At 63.2% G+C, this 23978-nt stretch overlaps 1 protein-coding gene across 1 annotated transcript; it reads left to right on the plus strand.

Moving 5' to 3' along the window:
• Positions 1-303: 303 nt before the first annotated feature.
• On the plus strand, positions 304-22405 carry ONECUT3 (one cut homeobox 3; the record flags this gene model as incomplete). The annotated part of the gene is made up of 2 exons (XM_084883527.1): positions 304-1501; positions 22115-22405. 2 exons carry the CDS (start codon positions 304-306, stop codon positions 22402-22404), a joined length of 1488 nt encoding a protein of 495 aa, XP_084739653.1. The 3' UTR covers position 22405.
• Between the last annotated feature and the right edge of the window lie 1573 nt (positions 22406-23978).

The raw sequence follows: 23978 nt of genomic DNA on the forward strand, positions 1-23978 counted from the left end.
GGCAGGGGACCCCAGAAGGCCCGCTCCGGCTGGCCTGACGCTCCAGGGGACCCGGGAGGGCGGGGAGCCAGGTGGCGGGAGGCGGCGGCGAGGGGAGTGGGTGGGCGGGGGCGCTGACGTCAGACCCGGGCCCGGCCGTCGGCCGCCGATCCCCCGCCACATCCTGGTGGCCGCGCTCGCAGCCAGGCCGGGCCCCGCGCCGCGCAGCCAGGCAGCCTCGCGCGCAGCCCCGGAGCGGCGGGGCCATGCAGCGGGCCTGAGCGCCGGCCGGCGCGGAGCAGAGCGCGCGGCGGGCGGCCCATCATGGAGCTCAGCCTGGAGAGCCTCGGGGGCCTGCACGGCGTGGCCCACGCTCAGGCGGGCGAGCTTCTGAGCCCGGGCCACGCGCGTTCGGCGGCGGCGCAGCACCGCGGGCTGGTGGCGCCCGGGCGCCCGGGGCTGGTGGCGGGAATGGCGAGCCTGCTGGACGGCGGCGGCGGCGGCGGCGGCGGCGCCGGGGGCGCGGGCGGCGCGGGCGGCGCGGGCGGCGCGGGCGGCGGCGCCGACTTCCGCGGGGAGCTGGCGGGCCCGCTGCACCCGGCCATGGGCATGGCCTGCGAGGCGCCCGGCCTGGGCGGCACCTACACGACGCTCACGCCCCTGCAGCACCTGCCGCCGCTCGCGGCCGTGGCCGACAAGTTCCACCAGCACGCGGCGGCCGCGGCGGTGGCCGGGGCGCACGGCGGCCACCCGCACGCGCACCCGCACCCGGCGGCCGCGCCGCCCCCGCCGCCCCCGCCGCAGCGCCTGGCGGCCAGCGTGAGCGGCAGCTTCACCCTCATGCGCGACGAGCGCGCCGCGCTGGCCTCCGTGGGCCACCTCTACGGGCCCTACGGCAAGGAGCTGCCCGCCATGGGCTCGCCGCTGTCGCCGCTGCCCAGCCCGCTGCCGCCCGCCCTGCACGGGGCCCCGCAGCCGCCGCCGCCGCCGCCGCCCCCGCCGCTGGCCGCCTACGGCGCCCCGGGCCACCTGGCCGGCGACAAGCTGCTGCCGCCCGCCGCCTTCGAGCCGCACGCCGCGCTGCTGGGGCGCGCCGAGGACGCGCTGGCCCGCGGGCTGCCGGGCGGCGGCGGCGGCGGCGCGGGCGGCGCGGGCGCGGCGGGGCTGCTGGCGCCGCTGGGCGGGCTGGCGGCGGCCGGGGCGCACGGGCCGCACGCGGGCGGCGGCGGCGGCCCGGGAGGCGGCGGCGGCCCAGGCGGCGGCCCCGGGGCTGGCGCGGCGGCCGAGGAGATCAACACCAAGGAGGTGGCGCAGCGCATCACGGCGGAGCTGAAGCGCTACAGCATCCCGCAGGCCATCTTCGCGCAGCGCATCCTGTGCCGCTCGCAGGGCACGCTCTCCGACCTGCTGCGCAACCCCAAGCCCTGGAGCAAGCTCAAGTCGGGCCGGGAGACCTTCCGCAGGATGTGGAAGTGGCTGCAGGAGCCCGAGTTCCAGCGCATGTCGGCGCTGCGCCTCGCAGGTAGGAGCGCGGCGCGCACCGCCCGCCCGCCGCCCCCGGGACGCTGGCTCGGGGCTCTCCCCACAACCAAGCAGCCCCGACCGCCTCCCCAAGTCCCGGCCTCCCCCGCTCAGGCCGGCTCGGGGAGGTTAGAGCGTGATCTGCGCCCCTGCCCGCCTGTACCGTCGCCAAAAAGGAGGAAAGGGTTGTGCCGCCTCCCCCCGCCCCTCCCCTAGCCATCCGCCCAGCCCGTCCGGGAAGCCAGGATCCCTGAAGCGTCCTGCAGAGTCGATCATTGTGTGTTTGTGTGTGTGTGGTGGTGGTGGTGGGGAGGGGAATAGGGGTGCTGTGCCCCAGATACGCTGTGGCTGTCAGTTCAGGGTGCCACTCTCCCCTTCCCGAACAGGCCCCACTGTGCCCCCAGCCGGGGACGGGAGCTGGGGCTGCCCGCTGGGCGAGGGCCGCTGGCGGCCAGGCCAGGCGGTGCTCAGCCCGCGGCCCCAGCGCGCGCATCTTTGTGGTTCAGCCTCTGGATCGATAGCCCCCTCCCCACCTCCGGCCGCTGGCAAAGGTCACGGGAGAGCCGGGGGGAGGGGAGGCCGGGGAACCCTCGTCCTGCGGTTGGTCCAGAGGCCTTCACACCCGGCCCCTGGCCCGCTGGAGCGTCTGCTCTGGGCCCGGATGCACACTCCCGGCCCGCCTTGCCTTTTTGTTTTTGTTTTTATGTTTCTCTCATGTCTACCTCCTCTCTGTCTGCTGGCACGGCCTAACACCTATTTATTTTTTGCTTGCTCGCGGTGTTTCTCCCTGTCCCTCCTCATTCTTTCTCCTCTCTGTCACACTCTCTGTCCCTCAGCCTCTGTGTCTGTCTCAGCCCCCAGCCCCTCTGGGGACCCCATTCCTGCCCCCAGAGAGGTGGCCTGACCAAGCCTCCCCCTCTCCCGGTGCATGTGGGGGTGCAGGGAAGCAGCCCCCCTGTCACTTCCAGGGGCCGGGCCTGTGCGGGGTGGTCTCCCCCTGGCCACGCCGGGGAGGGGACTGCAGATGCTCCAGCCACCGGGACAATAGCTGCCGCAGGCGCTGGATCGATGGCTGCTCTGAGCACAGGGGCGAGCGGGGCTGGATGGCTGGACCAGGGCTTACACTGGGCACCCCTCAAGCAGAGAGGCGGGGCCCTGGCTGTGCCCCTCCCAGATTGGGGGGGCTGGGAAGAGGGGGCCTGTGTTCCTTCCTCCCCTCCCCCCAGGCACACTGGACAACTGGGGAGTCTGCACCCCCACAGGAGCCTTAGTTTCCCCCTGTAGGGTGAGGTGACTAGCTGGGCCGCCCATGGGCTTCCTAGATCCTCCGCCCTGGGGGGCGGGAAATACACTCTCCTCATGTGGCCGGTGGCCGAGTGTGCGGAGAGGTGATTGTGACTTAGAAACGGCCTCAGGAGCCTGCACGGTTTTGTGTAAGGGCCGCCCGGCTCTGCCTCCCTCCCCATCACACACGCAATGGCAGGCGGGTATCAGCCATGTCAACACAGCCACAGCCTGCTGTGAGCAGAGGACGTGGCATCGGGCAGCAGCGAGCACCCTCCTCTGCCCCCCCCCATGCTCTGGCCCAAGTACCCCCCAAATGCATTAGGTCCTCAGGGGCACTGGTTCAATGGGCAACACAACGCGCCAGACATATCGCCACCTCCACCGCCTCCCCGGAGCCTGTCTGTTGGGGACCTTGTGCCCAGCGTGGGTGCACCCCACAGCCCGCACGCCGCCTTCCGTGTTCCTCGCTGTCACGCTGTGTAACTACCACGGCCCGTTAGCAGTGTCTCTCGGTCTCATGTTTCAGGCCTGAAAGAGAGCCAGGCCCCAGGGGACAAAGCGCAGGTGGGAAAGCCCGCGGAGGGGTGCGGCTGCCGGGGGCGCGGGGGAGTCCTGGCCGTGTCCTGACTCCCTTCCCGCCGCCTGTGAATTACAGAGGCGGCACCGAGGCCGGGCTGGCCTCCTCCACCAGGCAGCTCCAGCCTCCCACTCCGAGCCAGGCTTTGGCTTTGGGGAAATACGAGTCTGAATGGGGCCCTGAGGGATCGGGAAGGGTGAGTGCAGGGCCTGGCCGCGCTGGGGCGGTGGGGATAGTGAACCGGTCCCCGCCCCTCTGCCCCCGCGGTGACCGGCCAGCCCTCCCGGTGCGCGCCCGGGCCTGGGGGCCTGGACACTCCGCGCTCCGGCCACGTCTGCTGGGCGGCCGGCCGGGTTGTGAGAGGCGCGGAGGCTGGGTGATCAGCACCGGCCGGCACGGAGCAGTTAAGTGGCGGCAAATCTGGGCAGTTAGAGAGGAGACGGGGCGCACGCCCCTCCTGAAGGTGCCACCCCGCAGGGGCAGGCCCAGCGCCTCCGGGTGCGCCCACCCGCTCCCCTCGGCACAGGTCAGACCCTGGCAGGGAGACCTCAGGGCCGTCCTCCTCCGGCCCGGGCCGGCCCAGCGAAAGCCGCCCCCCTCCCCGCCTCCAGGCCCCGGAGCACCAAGGGCTTTGCCCCCGCCTGGCCTGGCCCGCCCGGCCGCTCCGGGCTGTGGCGCCCGGGGTCCGATCCCCATACTGCGGCCCGGGGAGGAGGCCAGACACACACACAAACCGGAGAGGGAAAGGGAGAGAGGCAGGAGACAGAGGGACAAAAACAAAGAAAGGACAGGAGGAGGCAGAACTGGAGAGACCAAAAGAGGGAGACGGGGGAGGGGGGGAGAGACCCCCAAAGAGAGGTGGGAGTATGAGGGTCCGGTTGTAGCTCCTCTGTGTGGGGCCCACAGGCCGGGCTCTGCCTCCACCCCTCCCCTCTCTCTCTCTCTCTCTCTCTCTCTCTCTCTCTCTCTCTCTCTGGGATCAGGAGCCGAGGGGGAAGGGTGCTCTCTTTGTTTCCGAAAGGCACCAGAGAATTCTGACCAGGTAGATCTCAGGGTCCCTCCCCGCCCCCCCACTCCACCCCGGCCTGCCTTTGCTGCCTGACTCAGTTTACCCATCTGTAAAGTCAGTGCATTAGAGGAGCCAGGTTCTGACGGTCTGACGTTCTTAGATTCTAGGACTCCCCTAGTCTCGGCAAGGCCAGTCCTACAGCACCCCAAACCCACTGCCACGGGGGCCTCACCCCACCCCATCCCGGGGTCCTGCGATTCCCGGCAGCTTCTCAGCTGCCTCCTCTTCGACGAAGCCCTCCCTGCTCCGCCTCAAACAGTAATTATGGGAGAGGGGCTGGGGGAGGGGCGGCGGGCTCCTGGGCAGGGGCGGGGCGGTCGATGAATTCGAATTACCGTCTCTAATTCATCACCGTTGCCTGGTCGATAGCTTCGGCGGGCTTCAAATATTGTTTAAATTGCAACTCTGGAGAAAAAAAATTTTTTTTGTAACTAATCAGAAAAAAAATATGTGTAAAATAAAATATCAGGTGGAGGCAAGTGAAAGAGGGGCCTCTCGGTCCCCAGGCCCTCTAGGGAGTCCAGAGCCCAGAGTCGCTGGATGATGGAGGCCGGGTGGAGGGGCCATTTCTGGAACCAAGTTGCTGATCCCCCTCCCCCTGCAGTGATGGCGGACATCAGGTTGGCGGTAGGAGGGCAGAGCAGTGGTCAGGGTGTGGCGGTCTGGAGCTGGTGGTAAAAATCTAACGTGAACTGCAGGGGGCCCTCCACAGCTCTCAGAGCCTGTTCCTGCCCCACCCCCACCCCTGGAAGAGTCACCCCAGCAGAGAGCTTAGACTAGAGACCGGAGACCTACCTGGACTGCAACACTGACTGACCCTGAGCCCGGCCCGAGCCTCAGTTTCCTCATCTGAGAAATGGGCAGAATCGGATACCAGCTAGCAGGTGCTTGCTGAGGTTAATCTAGTCAAACCTTCTCCCGTGGAGATCCTCAGGCCCTGCACCCTGAGGCCGTGTTCCTTAGTCACCCCCTCCCCTCACACCCTCTTCTCAGCTTGAGGGGCGTCCCGGTTTCCTTCAGCAGCCTGGGCCCTACTGGATCCATGGAGACTAGGCAGGGGCTGCTGGAGGGGACACTGTAGGCCCTCCCGGGGATGCACAGAGTAGGAGGAGTCTGGGGCTGGGGCTGTGTGTGAAGAGCCATGTGGGTTCCCCCAAACCAGCCCCCTACTTCCAGACCACAGAGCTGGGTTGGGCCAGGGTTCGCCCCCTCGTACAGAGTGGGAGGGAAGAAGAGGAGCTTATTGGGGTGCTGAAGCCCTCCCCCCGTGTCTCAGTGCGCCCACCAAGAACAAGAGATGGAATCATCCAGAATGACCCTTTAAGCCAAATGGGGTTATTGTGCCCACTGAGCAGCCAGGGCTGAGAGGAAGGAAGGGATTTGCCAGAGCCACAGACCCAGTGAGGAGTGGCACCAGCTCTGGCATGAGGGTGAGCAGACCCAGCTCCCAGCAGAAAGGGGGGCCAGGGGTTGCAGCCCCCCAAGTCTGGTGGAGCTGCAGGCCCAGTGGAGCTGCTCGGGCTCCCACCCCTGCAGAGATGGGACCGTGCAGGCAGGTGGCCCGGGGAGACACAGCTGCGTGCTGCTCAGTGAACTGAGGTGAGGACAGTGCAAGGCTCTTAAAATCACAACTCGGTGCCTCTTGACTAAGTGGACAGTGGGAGCTGGGAGGCTGTGCTCCTCAGAGTCTCCTGAGGATGGCAGTTCTGTAGGCCCATCTGAGCCTGTCCCCAGGGACCAACCAGAGACCCTCAGGGAGGGTCTGAAGGGGACCAGGTTCTATTCCTCCCTGCCCCTTCCAACTCCAAGCCACCAGGATCCCTCCCATCCCAGGCTTTTCCTGGAACCACCCCCTCCTGCGGGCCAGGAGGAAAGGAGACCAGACACATGCAGAGGCTCGGAGAGGGAGAGGGACAGAGAGAGGCAGGAGAAGCAGAGAGTGACAAAAACAAACAAGAACAAGAAGAGGCAGAACTGGAGAGACCTGGCCCTCAGGGTGGTCCTGGGCCCAGCGTTGAAAGTCCAGCACTCTCCGAGCCCAGGACCAGCGGTAGTCCCTTCCTACTGAGAGAGAAATGGATGGTCACCCCCACGTCACAGAGAAGCACACAGATGAGTCTGGGGGAGTCCTTTGTAGGGCAAAGGGGTGGGAGCTGACCTTTGGCTTCTTTTTTCTGAAGGAATGAAGTCCTAGAACCAACCAAGCCCCCATCGTTCTCCTCCTCAATCTTCCCCACTCCATTGCTTCCTCCCTGTCAGCCACCCCTCAGGTCTGAGTGACCGGCTCCTGTCCTGCCGCCTCCCAGGCTCTGCTCTCACAACCCCCCACCGGGCTGGCCCCGGCCTGCAGGGGACCTTGGATGATCTCTGATCTCCTCGAAGCTCTTTCCTCCTCTGCTTGGCCTCCTGGCAGCGGCTCCCTGAGCCCCTAAGATGTGAAGCAAGCTCCTGCCACAGCCTTCAAACCCCGAATTTCCTCCCAGGGAGCGTGGAAGGGTAGTGCCAGCGAGCGGAACTTGGAAGGCAGGCTGGGAGGGGGAGCGCGGAGCAGCCGTAAGGACTGAGGCTGGGCCCCTGCAGCGGGTGTCTTTGTATGGAGCCATGAACCTGAGGAGCTCAGGCTGTTTGAATCAAGTTTTTAATTAAATATGGCCCTTGATCAATAAGCAAGCCAGTGCTGGTGGGGGAGGGGAGAGACTGGCCCGGGAGGGAGGCCCACGTGACCTCCTTCAGTCCCAGAACACCTGCAGCCTCAGTTTCCCTTCTTCCTAGGAGGCACCGATGTGGGTGTGGCTAGGAAACGGATCCTCCCGCCGCTGAACTCTTGCCTTGTGAACAGATATGTGTGTGGGGGGGCGGGGTTAAGAGCGCCCCTCAGACCTACGAGTCACGGCGGGAGGCCACAGACTCACAGCAGGTAGAAGGAAGGACAAAGAGAAGGGCCTGGCGCGGCTGGCCAAGGAGCCAGGTGCAGGGACGCGATGGACGCGCCCACATCCACACTAGGACTCGCGGGTCCAGACTCCGCCTCTGGACCCCCACCCCCCCTCGGGGGGGCCAGGTCTGGCATATTCCAGGCCGCTGGGGGCGCCAGAAAGAACTCCCCCAAGACCCGCGCTGGTACCTGGGGGTCATCCATGGGCTCCAGGGGTGGGCGCACAGGACCACTTGGTCCCTGTGTCTGGGCAGGTGCCGTCTGACCCTCCTTCTAGCGCCGAGGGCAGGGAGGGAGTGGCATCAGCCCACAGAGACCAAGGTGGGTGGACAGGAGACCTGGTGCGGATCCTCCAGACCACAGCCAGGCCCGGGAGTCTCCGGTTGGGGCGGATGCCTGTGCCTGCGTCCCTCCCCTCGGGGAGAACGCTACCCCGGCTGCCTGGGAGTCCGCCGTGGCGTCCCGCCGGGGAGGGTCCTCCCCACGCCCACCTAGACCCGGCGGAATCAGCGTGCCCCGCCCGCCGCCGTCTGCAGGGCTTGGGTGCACGCAGCCCCGCTAAGCAGGCTGGCCCTGGCCCTGCACACCCGAGGCCTCGGACCTCAGGGTTGTCGGTGCGCGCTCTGCTCTGCTCCGCGGAGAACCAGTCCTCAGCGGCCCCGAACCCGGCGGGGGCGGGAACCACAGCCCGCCCGGTGGGAGCCTCGGGGTCGCCTCCTTCCCGGCGGAGCTCCCAGGGCGGCGGGGTCCTGGGCGCTGGGCTCCGCGCTCCCGGCGTCCTGGTCCCCGGCGAGCCGCGCCGGCTCCACGCGAGGGCGGCGGGGGGCCAGGCAGCGCGCAGGGACCAGGGAGCCTTGGACACGGCGCTTCCCATCCCCCCATCCCATCCCGTGCGCACCTCATCCCCCCAGTGAGGACTGCGCTCCCCAGCCCGGAGGGAGCAGGAGGCGGATAAAGAAAAAGGCACCCCCCCCCTCCTGCCGAAAAGCAACCACAAAGCCTCCGCTCTCTCCTCCACCTTTCTTAGTACTTCTTAAAGTTTACACTTTCTCCAGGCGCCAGGTTTTTTCTTCTTCTACAAAGAGGTTGCACTGAATCCTCCCCTCCTTTTCTTGAAGAAACACACACACACACACACACACACACACACACACTCACACACACGGGAGAGAGTCCACTCTGTTCCCTTCCAGACACCAGAACGTCCCACATCAGGAGAGAGCGCCTCCAGGAATCTCCCCGTTGTCCATTTCCGCCTTCCGCAGCCACCGTCCGCCTCATGACTCCCCATCACCATCACCGTCACCGTCACCGTCACCGTCACCATCACCGGGCCGTGGTGAGCACCACGAGGCGGCCGTTAGGCACGTGGGTTGATCTGGGCCTTTGTTTCTGTTCTTGAAATGCTGGGCTCGCCTCACCCCCCTGCTTCTGTGTTCTGTGCTGGCCTCTCTGCGCTTTTACTTATCACTGGGTTCTTTCCTGTCATCTTTTTCAAATTCATTTCCAACTGTTGGCGGCTGTGACTTCTCAACATTAAAAAAAAAAAGCTGTGTGTGTGTGTGTGTGTGTGTGTGGTGCCCCTTTGTGACTGTGCCGGAATGGGGGGAGGAGTCTCCGAGCACACACACCCCTACCTGGTGGTGCAAACTCCAGATGACGGCCCAGGAGAGGTGGCCCAGAGTCCAGTGGAAACACTTATTTTCCTGATAAGTCATTGAAAGGCTCAGAACTAATTTGAAAATGTGGCCATTAAAATCTCATCTGGGGGAGAGGAGGGAGGGAGGGAGGAAGGAGGGCCTTTCAGAAGGCTGGCAGAGGTGCCTGCTGGCAGAGGTACCTCTCAGAGGCTGGGCAGGGAGGTGTAGGCCACGCCAGCAGGGAGGGGAGGAGAGGCAGAGGGACAGAGTGGGGACAGATGAGGGGCTGCCAAGGCCTCCAGGGGTCCTCACCTGAGGGCAGGGGCCTGGCTCAGCCCCCCCCCCATGGGAACCCCTTTCCCTCAGGGGTGCAGGGTGTGGATAGAGAGGGTGGGCACATGTTCTCCAGGCCCCCCTCAGAGGGAGCTCTGTGTCAGCTTGGGCTAGTCACCCACCTCCTCTGGCCTGGGGAGGCCAGCAGAGGGCGCTCAGGGCGGCTCAGCCCCTGGGACGAGCCACAAGGTGAAGGCATCACTGTTCCCCACATCTGGGGCTGGGCAGCTGGCGGCCAGGGGCGGGACTTGTCGCCAAGGAAACGGGTCATCATCCCAGCCGGAGACTGGGCTCCGTATTGAATTGTCTGCTCCGTGAAGCCAGAGCTGAGCACTGGAGGTGGCCAGCGGGGAGGGGACCGCCGGCTCCAGCTCTTGCTCCCACGCCCCCACCCTTTATGCCCCATTTGGCAGACACGGGGCAGGAAGGCTGGGGGTGGGGTGGAGACAAGAGTGCTCAGTTGCTGCTTTGGGTGCCGCACAGACAGCACCACCCAGAGGGACAAGAACCCCTCAGGTGCTCCATCATCAGTTTCAGAGACACCATCCTGTTGTCCTTCTCTGTCAAAACCAGCTGGGGGGGTGGGGAGGGGGCGGGTGGCAATCAGCTCATTCTCCTAATGCCACTCTGCCTCATGTCTCTTCTCCTCCCCTTGATTTGACTGCCCCCCCCTCCCCCCCGTCCCAGACACCCAAGCTCTGTCTCCAGTCCCATCCTCCTTGCCCAGGTCCGTCCCCACGTGGAGGTCTCTCAGAACCCAGGCCTGCTCACATCTTCCCCCCACAAATCCCCCCCCCCCAAGACTCCACTTCCATCCCCCCACCTCCTGCTGCTCTGAGTGAGGCAGCAGCCACCCTGTTCTGGAACCAAGACTGATAAATGTCTGAGGAAGGAAGGAAGGGGCTGCAGGGTCCCCTTCACTCAGCACTTACTGCCCAGATCTCATGACCCCTGCACAGTGAGGCCGCTGTCACCCCACCTACAGACAAGGGTATCAGGGTCCTGGGTCACTGTGTTCACCCGAGGAACCAGGAAACCGATGTCCACAGAGTGTGTGTCAAGGCCGCTTGGCCTGTGGAGCCCCGGCCTGCCATCCCTGCTGACCACGAATGGCCAGGGGGTGAGCGGGCAGCTCCCTGGAGCCGGGCAGAAGGAACTGTGCTGGAGGAGGGGTCTGATGGACACAGCGGGCCTCCACCCACCTGATGTCACAACGTCACACCCCGCTGTGTCGCCTCAGACCATTAGTTCTTCACGCTGCGTCCCCTTGTCTACGTGCACACGGGGCGCCCCAAAGCCGGCTACAAGCCAAGGTCACACCGAGCTCTGCGGCCCCGAGGTCTTTCCCGCGGGCTCTGGGCCTCTTCCCTCCATCGCCCTCCAGGTCCCCAGCTGCTGCCCTTCTGCCCTGCCTAGATGACCCGTTAGCATCACGGGCTGTCCCAGTTACTCAGAGGCTCACACACCTGTGCATCGGTTGTGTGTGGACCCACAACCTGTAGCAAAGTACACCACCCACCCATGCCCACAGCCAGGCCCCTGGGCAGCCCCACACCGCCACACTCAGAGGGCCGGGAACAGACAGAGCTGGCACATGGCCCGCTCACGGCCAGGGATAGAAAGGATGAGCAGGAGACGGTGAAGAGGAACAAGACCCACCGACCAGCCTAGGAGCGGGAGGCGGCGAGGGGGGCAGGGGGCAGGAGAGGGAAGGCGGAGGAGGAGGGAGAAGGAGCGGGAGGATGGAGGAGAAGATGGTGTCTTTCTGGAGATGATGGGGGTGAACAGGGTGGATCCCAGCTTCCTGAGGTGCAGACCCGATTCTGCTCACCCCACGGAGGAGAGACTGAATCTGGGCTCCCCTTCCCCACCTGCCTGTGAGCAGGCCCAGCTGCTCCCTCGCTGGCTGGGCAGAGGGTGCTCCCTGCTGAGGGTGCTCCCTCCCAGGGGTCTCACTGGCCTTCCAAGGCAGTGGCCAGCTGGATCTCCCCTAGCAGGGTCCTGAGTCTGGGCTGAGTCCCCTTTCTGTCACATTACCCAAATTGGGGTGTCACCAGGGGCATCAGTCTTTGGAAAAACACCCACCCAGTGGCCTCCTGTGGACGGATTCCATGCCGGGGGTCCCAGGGGAGGGAGCTGGGGCTCTGATGGGGGTGGGGGAGGGGAAGGTTTCCTGGGGGAAAGGCCTCTGCTGCAGGGCTTTGAGGGATGCGTAAGAGTTCTCTGGCTGGGGCAGCCCGGCCCCCTGCTCCTGACCTCAGTGTCTCCCTCCCTCCTCTCCCCAGTGAGAGTCCAGAAGAGGGGCTGAGGCTGAAAGGGGGAGAAACCTCATGTCCTCCCGGAAAGGGGGTCCCAGAGCCGGGGTCCTCCCAGGGAATCTCAGATAGGAGCGTGGGGTCTCATCCCCGTCCCACCATGGTATTGGGGACTTTTCCAGCTAAATCCCTTTCCACGGCCCAGCAAGATAGAGGCTATGAATTTTTATTTTTTAATATATTTTATTGATTTTTTTTTTTTACAGAGAGGAAGAGAGAGGGATAGAGAGCTAGAAACATCGATGAGAGTCATCGATCAGCTGCCTCTTGCACACCCCCTACTGGGGATGTGCCCGCAACCAAGGTACATGCCCTTGACCGAAATCGAACCTGGGACCTTTCAGTCCCCAGGCCGACGCTCTACCCACTGAGCCAAACCGGTTTCAGCGAGGCTGTGATTAAGACCATTTTTCAGTGGAGGAAACGGACGCTCAGAGAGCTGACATGGTACAATCATCCACCCGGTGGTGGGGCCTGGCTCTCTCCGGGGCCCCTGGAGGAGTCCTGGTGGGTGGGGGAGGTCTGCTGAGCCCAGCGACTTCTAGAAAGGCTGGAAGCAGGATGGGAGAGGGGAGCTGTGGGGCAAGTCCCAGAGGGTCTGAAACGAAAGGGCTTTCCTCTGGAACGTGAGGGTCCCAGGGTTCACCTCCTTGGCCCCCTGGACGTGAGCTGGCGGCCGGGGGCCCGCCCCTCCTACGGGAGCTGGTGTAGAACGGCTGCCCTCTGCCGGTGGCGTCCGGAACCTCGGGGCAGGTGCTGCAGAAAGGCCCCAGGTAGTGCCTGCCTGGGTGACAGGGCTGGTTGGAGAATGGGGTTTCCGTCGCTTCTGGGCCTCCTTTAGTAGCCTCCCAAACCTCTGCCCCGGAGCCTGCCCAGACCCTCCTCATGCCCGGCCTCTGAAAAGACTTGGTGCGCAGCAGGAGGCAGGTTGGGTGGAGCCGATGCCCTGAGCTCCGAGGGTGTCAGATTCAGCGGTTCTTAGCATCAGGCGCTTAGTCCCTGGGGTCACAGAGGACAGAGAACAGTTGGGACCCAAACCCTCCCTAAAGGGGATAGAGTGGGTGGACCGTTGTAAGTCTGAGGACAAAAAGATACAAGTGTGGGCGGCGGGGAGCTGCAGTATCAAATTGAGGGTCAGGGTAGGCCTCACAGAGGACATGTTGGAGCAAAGACTAGAAGAAAGTGAGAAAGCCCTAAAGAAATGTGGGAGCCGAAACCGGTTTGGCTCAGTGGTAGAGCGTCGGCCTGTGGACTGAAGGGTCCCGGGTTCGATTCCGGTCAAGGCACATCCCCAGCAGGGGGTGTGCAAGAGGCAGCTGATCGATGATTCTCTCTCGTTGATATTTCTAACTCTCTATCCCTCTCTCTTCCTCTCTGTAAAAAAAATCAATATTTTTTAAAAGAAAGCAAGAAAGAAAGAAAGCAAGAAAGAAAGAAATGTGGGAGAGGGACTCAGGCAGGGGTGATGCCGGTGCAAAGGCTCCGAGGCGGGACCATGCCAGGGAGGAGACGGATGTGACATGGAGTGAGGAGCAGCAGTAAGAGGTGAGGTGACTGAGTGGGGCAGGGGGAGCTCACTGAAGTGGGGAGAGCTTGGAACAGCTGATGTTCACTGAAAAACGTTTGACGGAGGCAGCGCCCCAATTTCACAAATGGGGAGACTGAGGCCCTGCAAGGGATTGCCTGGCTTGCCCAGGGTCCCACAGGGGTGTCAGATGCCCGAACTCCCCCAACAAACCCACAAGCCAGCCCTGCTGGTTCCTCCACCAGCTGCATGGCAACCACAGTTCGTGGTGAAGGTCTGTGTCTGGGGCCACTCCCTGCTCCCCCCCCCCCCCCCCCCGGGCTCAGTCCCTCTGTGCTGGGCACATTCCAGGCGAACCCTGTGGTGGTGCTGGGCGAGGTAGATGAAGACAGTGGAGAAGATGGTGGTGGAGGTGCTGGTGCAGGCGATAGTGATGGTGATGGCGTGAAGAAAACAGTAGGTGGGTGGTGGTGATAAAAAGGTGAGAGCGGTGTAGGGGAGGTGATAGAGGTGATGGTGGTGATGGAGGTGATGGAGGTGCAGGAGCTGACGGGGTGGAAGGGATACTGATGGTGAAGGAAGCGATGGAGGTGGGAGAGGGATGAAGTACTGATACTGATGGTGGAGGTGATGGCAGTGATGGTAGGAGGCGTGATGAGGTAGAAGTGACATTGAAGGTGGAGGAGGTCATGATGAAGGGTGCACTGGAGACAGAAGGGATGCAGGTGGTGGAGGAGGTGATGGTGGAGGAAGTGAGGGTGGAGGAGGTGAGGAGGAGGAGGAGAGGGGGGAGGGGGTGATGGTGGAGTAGGTAAGAGTGGAGGAGGAGAGGGTGGAGGAGGTGAGAGTGAAGGAGATGATGGTGGAGGAGGTGATGGTGGAGGTCAGGGTGGAGGAGGTGAGGGTGGAGGAGGTGAGGGTGGAGAAGGTGAAGGATGGAGAAGGGATGCAGGTGGAGGAGGTGATGGTGGAGGAGGTAAGGGTGGAGGAGGTGAGGGTGAAGGAGGTGATGGTGGAGGAGGTGAGGGTGGAGGAGGTGAAGGTAAAGGAGGTGATGGTGGAGGAGGTGAGGGTGAAGATGAAGGATGGAGAAGGGATGCAGGTGGAGGAGGTGATGGTGGAGGAGGTGAGGGTGAAGGAGGTGAGGGTGGAGGAGGTGAGGGTGAAGGAGGTGAGGGTGGAGGAGGTGAGAGTGGAGGAGGTGAGGGTGGAGAAGATGGAGGATGGAGGAGAGATGCAGGTAGAGGAGGTGATGGTAGAGGCTATGACGCAGGTGGCAGTTCCTAGTGGAGATCACTGGTTTTGGTGCCCGGGTGAGTCCAAGACTTCTCAGGGTGGATCTCTGGCCCCTGGCCTGCTTCCTGGTCAGTCATTCTCTTCCAGCCTCAGTTTTTACTCCAGTAAAAGGGGTTCATACCCACGGCCTCATCCCTTCTTGGGGCTGCCCTGGGCAGCACAGCAACCGCAGTGGCCGTTAGGCTGCTGGGAAGGATCCTGAGAGCTGGGAAGGATGCTGATGGAGGGGCGTTGGGGGGGGATCCTGATGGAGGGGCGTTGGGGGGGGATCCTGATGGAGGGGCGTTGGGGGGGGGAGGATCCTGATGGAGGGGCGTTGGGGGGGGGATCCTGATGGAGGGGCGTTGGGGGGGGGAGGATCCTGATGGAGGGGCGTTGGGGGGGGGATCCTGATGGAGGGGCGTTGGGGGGGGATCCTGATGGAGGGGCGTTGGGGGGGGATCCTGATGGAGGGGCGTTGGGGGGGGATCCTGATGGAGGGGCGTTGGGGGGGGATCCTGATGGAGGGGCGTTGGGGGGGGGAGGATCCTGATGGAGGGGCGTTGGGGGGGGAGGATCCTGATGGAGGGGCGTTGGGGGGGGATCCTGATGGAGGGGCGTTGGGGGGGGATCCTGATGGAGGGGCGTTGGGGGGGGATCCTGATGGAGGGGCGTTGGGGGGGGATCCTGATGGAGGGGCGTTGGGGGGGGATCCTGATGGAGGGGCGTTGGGGGGGGGAGGATCCTGATGGAGGGGCGTTGGGGGGGGGATCCTGATGGAGGGGCGTTGGGGGGGGATCCTGATGGAGGGGCGTTGGGGGGGGATCCTGATGGAGGGGCGTTGGGGGAGGATCCTGATGGAGGGGCGTTGGGGGGGGATCCTGATGGAGGGGCGTTGGGGGGGGATCCTGATGGAGGGGCGTTGGGGGGGATCCTGATGGAGGGGCGTTGGGGGGGGGGATCCTGATGGAGGGGCGTTGGGGGAGGATCCTGATGGAGGGGCGTTGGGGGGGGGATCCTGATGGAGGGGCGTTGGGGGGAGGATCCTGATGGAGGGGCGTTGGGGGGGGGAGGATCCTGATGGAGGGGCGTTGGGGGGGGATCCTGATGGAGGGGCGTTGGGGGGGGATCCTGATGGAGGGGCGTTGGGGGGGGGAGGATCCTGATGGAGGGGCGTTGGGGGGGGATCCTGATGGAGGGGCGTTGGGGGGGGATCCTGATGGAGGGGCGTTGGGGGGGGATCCTGATGGAGGGGCGTTGGGGGGGGATCCTGATGGAGGGGCGTTGGGGGGGGAGGATCCTGATGGAGGGGCGTTGGGGGGGGGAGGATCCTGATGGAGGGGCGTTGGGGGGGGATCCTGATGGAGGGGCGTTGGGGGGGGATCCTGATGGAGGGGCGTTGGGGGGGGATCCTGATGGAGGGGCGTTGGGGGGGGAGGATCCTGATGGAGGGGCGTTGGGGGGGGGAGGATCCTGATGGAGGGGCGTTGGGGGGGGATCCTGATGGAGGGGCGTTGGGGGGGGATCCTGATGGAGGGGCGTTGGGGGGGGATCCTGATGGAGGGGCGTTGGGGGGAGGATCCTGATGGAGGGGCGTTGGGGGGGGATCCTGATGGAGGGGCGTTGGGGGGGGATCCTGATGGAGGGGCGTTGGGGGGGGGATCCTGATGGAGGGGCGTTGGGGGGGGATCCTGATGGAGGGGCGTTGGGGGGGGATCCTGATGGAGGGGCGTTGGGGGGGGATCCTGATGGAGGGGCGTTGGGGGGGGATCCTGATGGAGGGGCGTTGGGGGGGGATCCTGATGGAGGGGCGTTGGGGGGGGATCCTGATGGAGGGGCGTTGGGAGAGGATCCTGATGGAGGGGCGTTGGGGGGGGATCCTGATGGAGGGGCGTTGGGGGGGGGATCCTGATGGAGGGGCGTTGGGAAAGGATCCTGATGGAGGGGCGTTGGGGGGGGATCCTGATGGAGGGGCGTTGGGGGGGGATCCTGATGGAGGGGCGTTGGGGGAGGATCCTGATGGAGGGGCGTTGGGGGGGGATCCTGATGGAGGGGCGTTGGGAGAGGATCCTGATGGAGGGGCGTTGGGGGGGGATCCTGATGGAGGGGCGTTGGGGGGGGATCCTGATGGAGGGGCGTTGGGGGGGGATCCTGATGGAGGGGCGTTGGGGGGAGGATCCTGATGGAGGGGCGTTGGGGGGGGATCCTGATGGAGGGGCGTTGGGAGAGGATCCTGATGGAGGGGCGTTGGGGGGGGATCCTGATGGAGGGGCGTTGGGGGGGGATCCTGATGGAGGGGCGTTGGGAGAGGATCCTGATGGAGGGGCGTTGGGGGGGATCCTGATGGAGGGGCGTTGGGGGGGGATCCTGATGGAGGGGCGTTGGGAGAGGATCCTGATGGAGGGGCGTTGGGGGGGGATCCTGATGGAGGGGCGTTGGGGGGGGATCCTGATGGAGGGGCGTTGGGGGAGGATCCTGATGGAGGGGCGTTGGGGGGGGATCCTGATGGAGGGGCGTTGGGAGAGGATCCTGATGGAGGGGCGTTGGGGGGGGATCCTGATGGAGGGGCGTTGGGGGGGGATCCTGATGGAGGGGCGTTGGGGGGGGATCCTGATGGAGGGGCGTTGGGGGGGGATCCTGATGGAGGGGCGTTGGGGGGGGGAGGATCCTGATGGAGGGGCGTTGGGAGAGGATCCTGATGGAGGGGCGTTGGGGGGGGATCCTGATGGAGGGGCGTTGGGGGGAGGATCCTGATGGAGGGGCGTTGGGGGGGGATCCTGATGGAGGGGCGTTGGGGGGAGGATCCTGATGGAGGGGCGTTGGGGGGGGATCCTGATGGAGGGGCGTTGGGGGGGGATCCTGATGGAGGGGCGTTGGGGGGGGATCCTGATGGAGGGGCGTTGGGGGGAGGATCCTGATGGAGGGGCGTTGGGGGGGGGAGGATCCTGATGGAGGGGCGTTGGGGGGGGATCCTGATGGAGGGGCGTTGGGGGGAGGATCCTGATGGAGGGGCGTTGGGGGGGGATCCTGATGGAGGGGCGTTGGGGGGGGATCCTGATGGAGGGGCGTTGGGGGGGGATCCTGATGGAGGGGCGTTGGGGGGGGGAGGATCCTGATGGAGGGGCGTTGGGGGGGGATCCTGATGGAGGGGCGTTGGGGGGGGGGATCCTGATGGAGGGGCGTTGGGGGGGGATCCTGATGGAGGGGCGTTGGGTGGGGATCCTGATGGAGGGGCGTTGGGGGAGGATCCTGATGGAGGGGCGTTGGGGGGGATCCTGATGGAGGGGCGTTGGGGGGGGATCCTGATGGAGGGGCGTTGGGGGGGGATGGTGATGGAGGGGCGTTGGGGGGGGATCCTGATGGAGGGGCGTTGGGGGGGGGGATCCTGATGGAGGGGCGTTGGGGGGGGATCCTGATGGAGGGGCGTTGGGGGGGGATCCTGATGGAGGGGCGTTGGGGGAGGATCCTGATGGAGGGGCGTTGGGGCCACAGCAGGGCCTCCAGGCTGGTGAGGGGCCTGTGGGGGATGGAAGGGATGACAAAGCTGCTCAGAGTGAGCAGCTCCAACTGGAGCCGGATCGATGGGGCAGTGAGGAGCTGAAATTAGATTGACGCCGGGAAGGAAGGGGGCGGGAGGACGGAGCCTCTTTTTGCTGTGATGGACAAAATGCGAAGTGTTTTCACAACTCCGTTTCCCCCAGGCCCCTCCCCCAGCCTCTGCACCCATTGGGCGCTCGATTGGACAAAGGGGAGATGAGGGGGGAAAGGCTGTTCTGACTCTTCTCGCTGCCTGAGACCCGGCTTTCCTCCGGAAGAATGGGGGACCCCTCCCAGGACCAAGTTCCGAGGAGATGGAGGTCAAGCAGTTCCTTACACTTCCTTCCAAAAGATGAGCATTAAAAAAAAGAAGAAGAGCCGAGGCTGGTTTGGCTCAGTGGATAGAGCGTCGGTCTGCGGACTCAAGGGTCCCGGGTTCGATTCCGGTCAAGGACATATACCTGGGTTGTGGGCACATCCCCAGTGGGCGGTGTGTGGGAGGCAGCTGATCGATGTTGCTCTCTCATCGATGTTTCTAACTTTCTATCCTTCTCCCTTCCTCTCTGTGAAATATCAATAAAATATATTTTAAAAAATAAAAAGAAGAAGAACAGCCCTAGCCAGTTTTGCTCAGTAGATAGAGCATTGGCCTGTGGGCTGAAGGGTCCCGGGTTCAGTTCCGGCCAAGGGCACATGCCCGGGTTGTGGGCTCCATCCCTAGTACTGGGCATGCAGGAGGCAGCCAATCAATGATTCTCTCCCTCTCCCTTCCTCTCTGAAATCAATAAAGAAATACATTTTTTTTTTAAAAAAAAGAACATTTAGGTTCTTTCTCCTTAGTTTTGTACACTGAAGGCTACATAGTGCCCTGTGCATCCCCTGGGTTTGTCTCCCCATCTCCCCATAGTCACATCCCATCCTCTCCCTCTGTCAGCTTTTCAATATAGTTACAAATACATTGTTTTGCCAAAATCAATATTCAGTATTAACATCATTATGATTCCAGTGAATATCATTGACCACTGGAATACTGGGGTTGCGTTTCCTTTCCTGTACAGCGGTTTGTTTTTCCATAAGTTAATAATTGTCCATCACAAATTCTTCCCAACTCCCCAACAAAATGCAAAAATAGCCCAATAGGATTTCCCACTCTTTTTTTTTTTTTTTTAATATATTTTATTGATTTTTCTACAGAGAGGGAGAGTTAGAAACATCGATGAGAGAGAATCATCCATCAGCTGCCTCTTGCACACCCCCTACTGGGGACCAAGGTACATGCCCTTGACCGGAATCAAACCCGGGACCTTTCAGTCCGCAGTCCTACGCTCTATCCATTGAGCCAAACCGGTTTCGGCAGGTTTTCCACTCTTATTGGGGCATCTCCCCTGCACACTCGGTGGCGCTCCTGCTCTGATGTCTGTGTGGCTTCCCTCTTGGCCTTGGTGCGGTGTGCTGCTGTCTTCCAGGCCCTCCTTCCCTGTTGGGGGGACCCCTTTTCCCTGTCTCCCAGTTTGAACCACGTTCCTGAATCCCTTCCTTTATTTATTTATTTATTTTTTATTTAACTCCTTATTTTGGTGGAACACACCCTGCAGTATCTTTCTCAGCAGATGTTGAATGTCTGACTGCATCTTTATTCCCACCTTCATGCTGGATGTTTGGCAGGCCATCCCATTTTATTTATGTATGTATTTGTACCATCTTAAATGAACATAACTGTCCCTCTGAATGTTCCAGGCGTCGCTCCACTGTCCCTTGGTTCTTTAGAAGTCCAAAGCCACGCGGAGTCTTACCTCTGTGTGATGCCTGCCTTTCCTCTCTTGGGGCTTTTACGATCTTCCCTTTCCTCTGGGTCACTAACACTTCACGGGGAGGGGCCTCAGGAGTGTCCTCTTTCAGTCCCGGAGCGGAGCACTTCCTGGGCTCCTTTAAACTGGACTCCCGTGGCCCTCAAACCTGCGTTCTTCTTTCTCCTCACTGTTTATGTGACAATTTCCTCTATTTTTGGATTGCCTCTTGACCAAATGACAAACCTGCTCCATTCATCCTCTTTATATATATATATTATTGATTTTTCAAAGAGAAGAGAGAGGGATAGAGAGTTAGAAACATCGATGAGAGAGAAACATCGATCACCTGCCTCTTGCACACCCCCCACTGGGGATGTGCCCGCAACCAATACACATGCCCCTGACCGGAATCGAACCTGGGACCCCCCAGTCCGCAGGCCGACGCTCTATCCACTGAGCCAAACCAGTTTCAGCATCAATTCATCTTCTAACGTTACTCCCTTTCCCTTATTTTCCATCTCTGCGCCTGCTTTGTTCTGTTTCCAGGGATATTTGCTTAACTGTATGCTCCAGTCCTTACATTGATTTTATTCCAGGCATTATATTACATATTTATGTTCTAACACATTGTGTGACCCTCGATCCTTTATACGGAGCGCCATCCTGCTCCCATTTCATGGACACAGCCTTTGTCTCACACCACTCTGAGAACAGTAACGACAGCGCTCCCTGTCTGTCTACCAGTATTTCTTCTGAGATCGTCACCCCCCTCACCGCCAACCATTCCCCGCCCCTCTCTCAATTAGAAACTTTACTAAGATGTCCGGTAAGCTCCAGCCATCACTCTCACTTAATCATGAAGCCTGACACAGCCAATAAGCAGTGCCAGGAGTTCCAGGTCAGACAGACAGAGGGGACGAGGCGAGCCGTGGTGTGTCGGTCGGTGCTCAGGAGAGAACCTGTTGTCCCTGCGAGCTGAGCCACAGCACGGGGAACATTCGTGCGGACATTGATCTGGTTCAGACTGTTCTGGAACCGAAAGGAGTGAGCTCCGTGCGGTCCCAGCGGGGCGGGCCGCAGAGATCCGCCGGGGCCGCCTGCACCGCTGGCCGCGGCCTGGGAAGCGGGGGGCATGGCGGCCGTGTGGAGGCAGATGGCCGGGTGTGGCAGGGAAGGGAGGACTCTGCCAGCGTCTGCGCTGAAGCTATAAGCATCCCCAGCCCCTGAGCGGAGGCAGCCGCTCAGGCTGACAGAGCCCATTTTTCCCACTCACTGGCCTTTGAGAAAGGAGTCCCCTCAGGAGCTGGGGGAGGGAGGGTGCGGGGAGAGTAGGACCACAGGTGCCATGTCCCTGAGCTGCCGCTGTCTCACCTTTGCAAGCAGCTGCCGGCCAGAGGCAGCCTCCTGCAGCCTCTCCCGGCTCCGCACAGGTGGCCTAGAAGAGGGAGGGGTGGTCCTGCACCCACCCACCCACCCCCATCCTCCTCAGACCTCCCAGCTCCCTGTGGCACGTGAGCAAGGCCAAGCCTGGGTCTCAGCCTGCCCATGGGGGGGCGGGGAGATAGAGGGGGGAGGGAGACAGGACAGAGTGGCAGCTCCGATACTGGAGTCAGACTGTGGACGCCAATGTCAGCCTCACCCCGGGTCCCTAAGGTGGTCAGGCCTCAGGGAAGGAGGCATGGACCTCACCGTCCTTCTGAGAACGGAGTGCCCGTCATCCCAGGGGGAGGGTCCTGGGTGTGTGACTCACCCCAAGGACCTATTAATTAACTGCTTCTTTGGCCCACCTACAGTGAGCCCAGTGATTCAATTTCCAAGTCACCCCCCCCCCCCACATCCCCAGGTGTGGGCTGCGGGGGGCGGGGGAGAGGAGAGGGGGGAGGGGTGGCCACCACCAATTGTACCCCCTGGGGCGGGGCCTTTGGCGGGGTGGGGCAGGAGGTTTGGGGTATGAGCCCGGGAAGGGACTAGCCCGCAGGAGAGGCATTGGAGGAGGGTGGCGGCCCAGGTCTGCAGAGATGTGCTCACACTGTATCTCCTTCTTTGTCTCCCGCCACCCTATCTGCCTGCCCCGCGCCCTTGTCTCCTCTCCCATGACTGTCTGCCCCTTTCTTCTGTTTCTGCATGTCTCTCCCACCTTCTTCTTGCGGCCTCTTGGCCTCTCCCATGTCACCCTCCTGACATGTGTGTGTCTCCCCCTCTCCTTGGGTCCTGTCCCCCGCCGTGTCTCCGTCCCTCCGTGCTTCCCCGCGTCCTGCTTTCCGGCCGTCTCTTCCCGGCGCCGCCTGCCGCCCCCCGCCCGGCCGCGCGGTGGCGCTGTCTCGCCCGCAGCCTGCAAGCGCAAGGAGCAGGAGCAGCAGAAGGAGCGCGCGCTGCAGCCCAAGAAGCAGCGCCTGGTGTTCACCGACCTGCAGCGCCGCACGCTGATCGCCATCTTCAAGGAGAACAAGCGGCCGTCCAAGGAGATGCAGGTCACCATCTCGCAGCAGCTCGGCCTGGAGCTCAACACCGTCAGCAACTTCTTCATGAACGCGCGGCGCCGCTGCATGAACCGCTGGGCCGAGGAGCCCGGCGCGGCGCCCGGGGGTCCCGCCGGCGCCGCCACCTTCTCCAAGGCCTGAGGCGCCCCGGCCCCGCGCCCTCCCCGCGCCCACGGTCTGGGCGCTGCCCCCCCGCACCTCCCCCCTCCCCCAGACGGCCCGGAGACCCGCCCTGGGCCCCCGGAGGGGGTGCGGCCCGGGCCTCCCACACCCGGGAGGGGACGCAGCACACCCCTCAGCCCAAGTGCACAAAAGGGCCCCCTCCTCCCTCCGCCCCACCCTCCAGGCCAAAGGAAGCCCCCGCCACCCTCACCCCAGGGTGCGGGTGACAGAAGGGGGCTCCCCAGCTCCCTCCCAATGCAGGATGCTCAGGGGCCTTGGGAAAACCAGGGCTCACCGCGTCCTCCCCGAAAAGCGGGTCAAGAAGCACATACTAGAAATATAAACCGGGTATTTAAAAAAAGAAAAGGAATTTTCAGAATAATCCCTCCTTAGCCCCAACCCAGACCACTACCACCACCACCACCACCCCCCAGACCGCCCCTTCTGAAGTCGCCATGTCCAGCGAGATCCCTGCCGTGCCCCCACCCCACACCAAGACACCCCATCGGATCGGATCGCTGAACGGCCTCCACAGCCAAGAGCCCAGCTGCCCTCCTCGCGGCAGCCAGGACCCCTTGTGCCAAGAACTGCTTGCCTTAACGTCTGGGAAGGGGGCCTGCAATGGCGACCGCCCAGCACCCATAGGCGAGCACCCTCTCCCACCCCCTTCCGCCCCACCCCGTCCCGGACTGGAGGGAGGGCACCCTCAGACCCGCCGGTACCCTCCAGGCGTGTCCCCGCCCCCTGCACCCTCCTGTCGGTCCCTTTAGCTTTAGACGTCTCGATGGATGACACGCAGGGAGAGACCGACCACAGGGAACGGAAGACATCCAGGTTCCACCGAGAGCTCCCCGGACCCCGAGAGAGCGCCGGAGCGGGGCCTGGGTTCCCGTCTGCGTGGGACGCCACCTCCCGGCACAGGGTGCTGCCTGGGGCCCGAGGGGGCCACAGGCGTGGACCTGTGCTTGCCCTGTCTCTCTCCACAGAGAAGAAGGTGGAATCTGTTTGCTCCGTGTTTTTGCCAAAAAAAAAACTTGACAAGGGGGTGGGAAGGGTCAGCAATGAAGATGAGCGCCACCCACCGCCCCTCTCAGCTGGTCCGGGTGACCTCCGGGACTGGCCGCCTCCTCGGGGCTCGCGACCCACCGAGAGGCCAGAGGACCCTTCCCCAGACCTGGTCCCGCTGCCTCCCAGCGAGGCGCCCCCCCCCCCCCAATGCAAGAGACGTTTCCAGTGAAATGCCCCTCCCCCCAGGTAAAGGCTACCTCACTCCGATGTTCATGTCCGTGATTGGAAAAATCACACCGATACCAAAGATTTCCCCCCGAGGACTTGTGCTGGTTGTTAGAATTCCCTCTGACTGTGTGCTCACGGGCCTGCCCTGAGCCCCGCCCTGTAGGTGCCCCCACCCCCAAAGAGAGTGAAAGAGAGGGAGAGAGGATAGTGAGGTCGATGAGTGCCTTTTTCTTGAACCAAAGATGTGTGTGAAATGTTCTCTTGTCCTTATCGACTCGCTATTGTCCGGGCCTTTTAAGCAACTGGATCTAAGTGAT

This window comes from Pipistrellus hanaki, assembly GCF_964339955.1.
Source record: "Pipistrellus hanaki genome assembly, chromosome: 5".
NCBI lineage: Eukaryota > Metazoa > Chordata > Mammalia > Chiroptera > Vespertilionidae > Pipistrellus > Pipistrellus hanaki.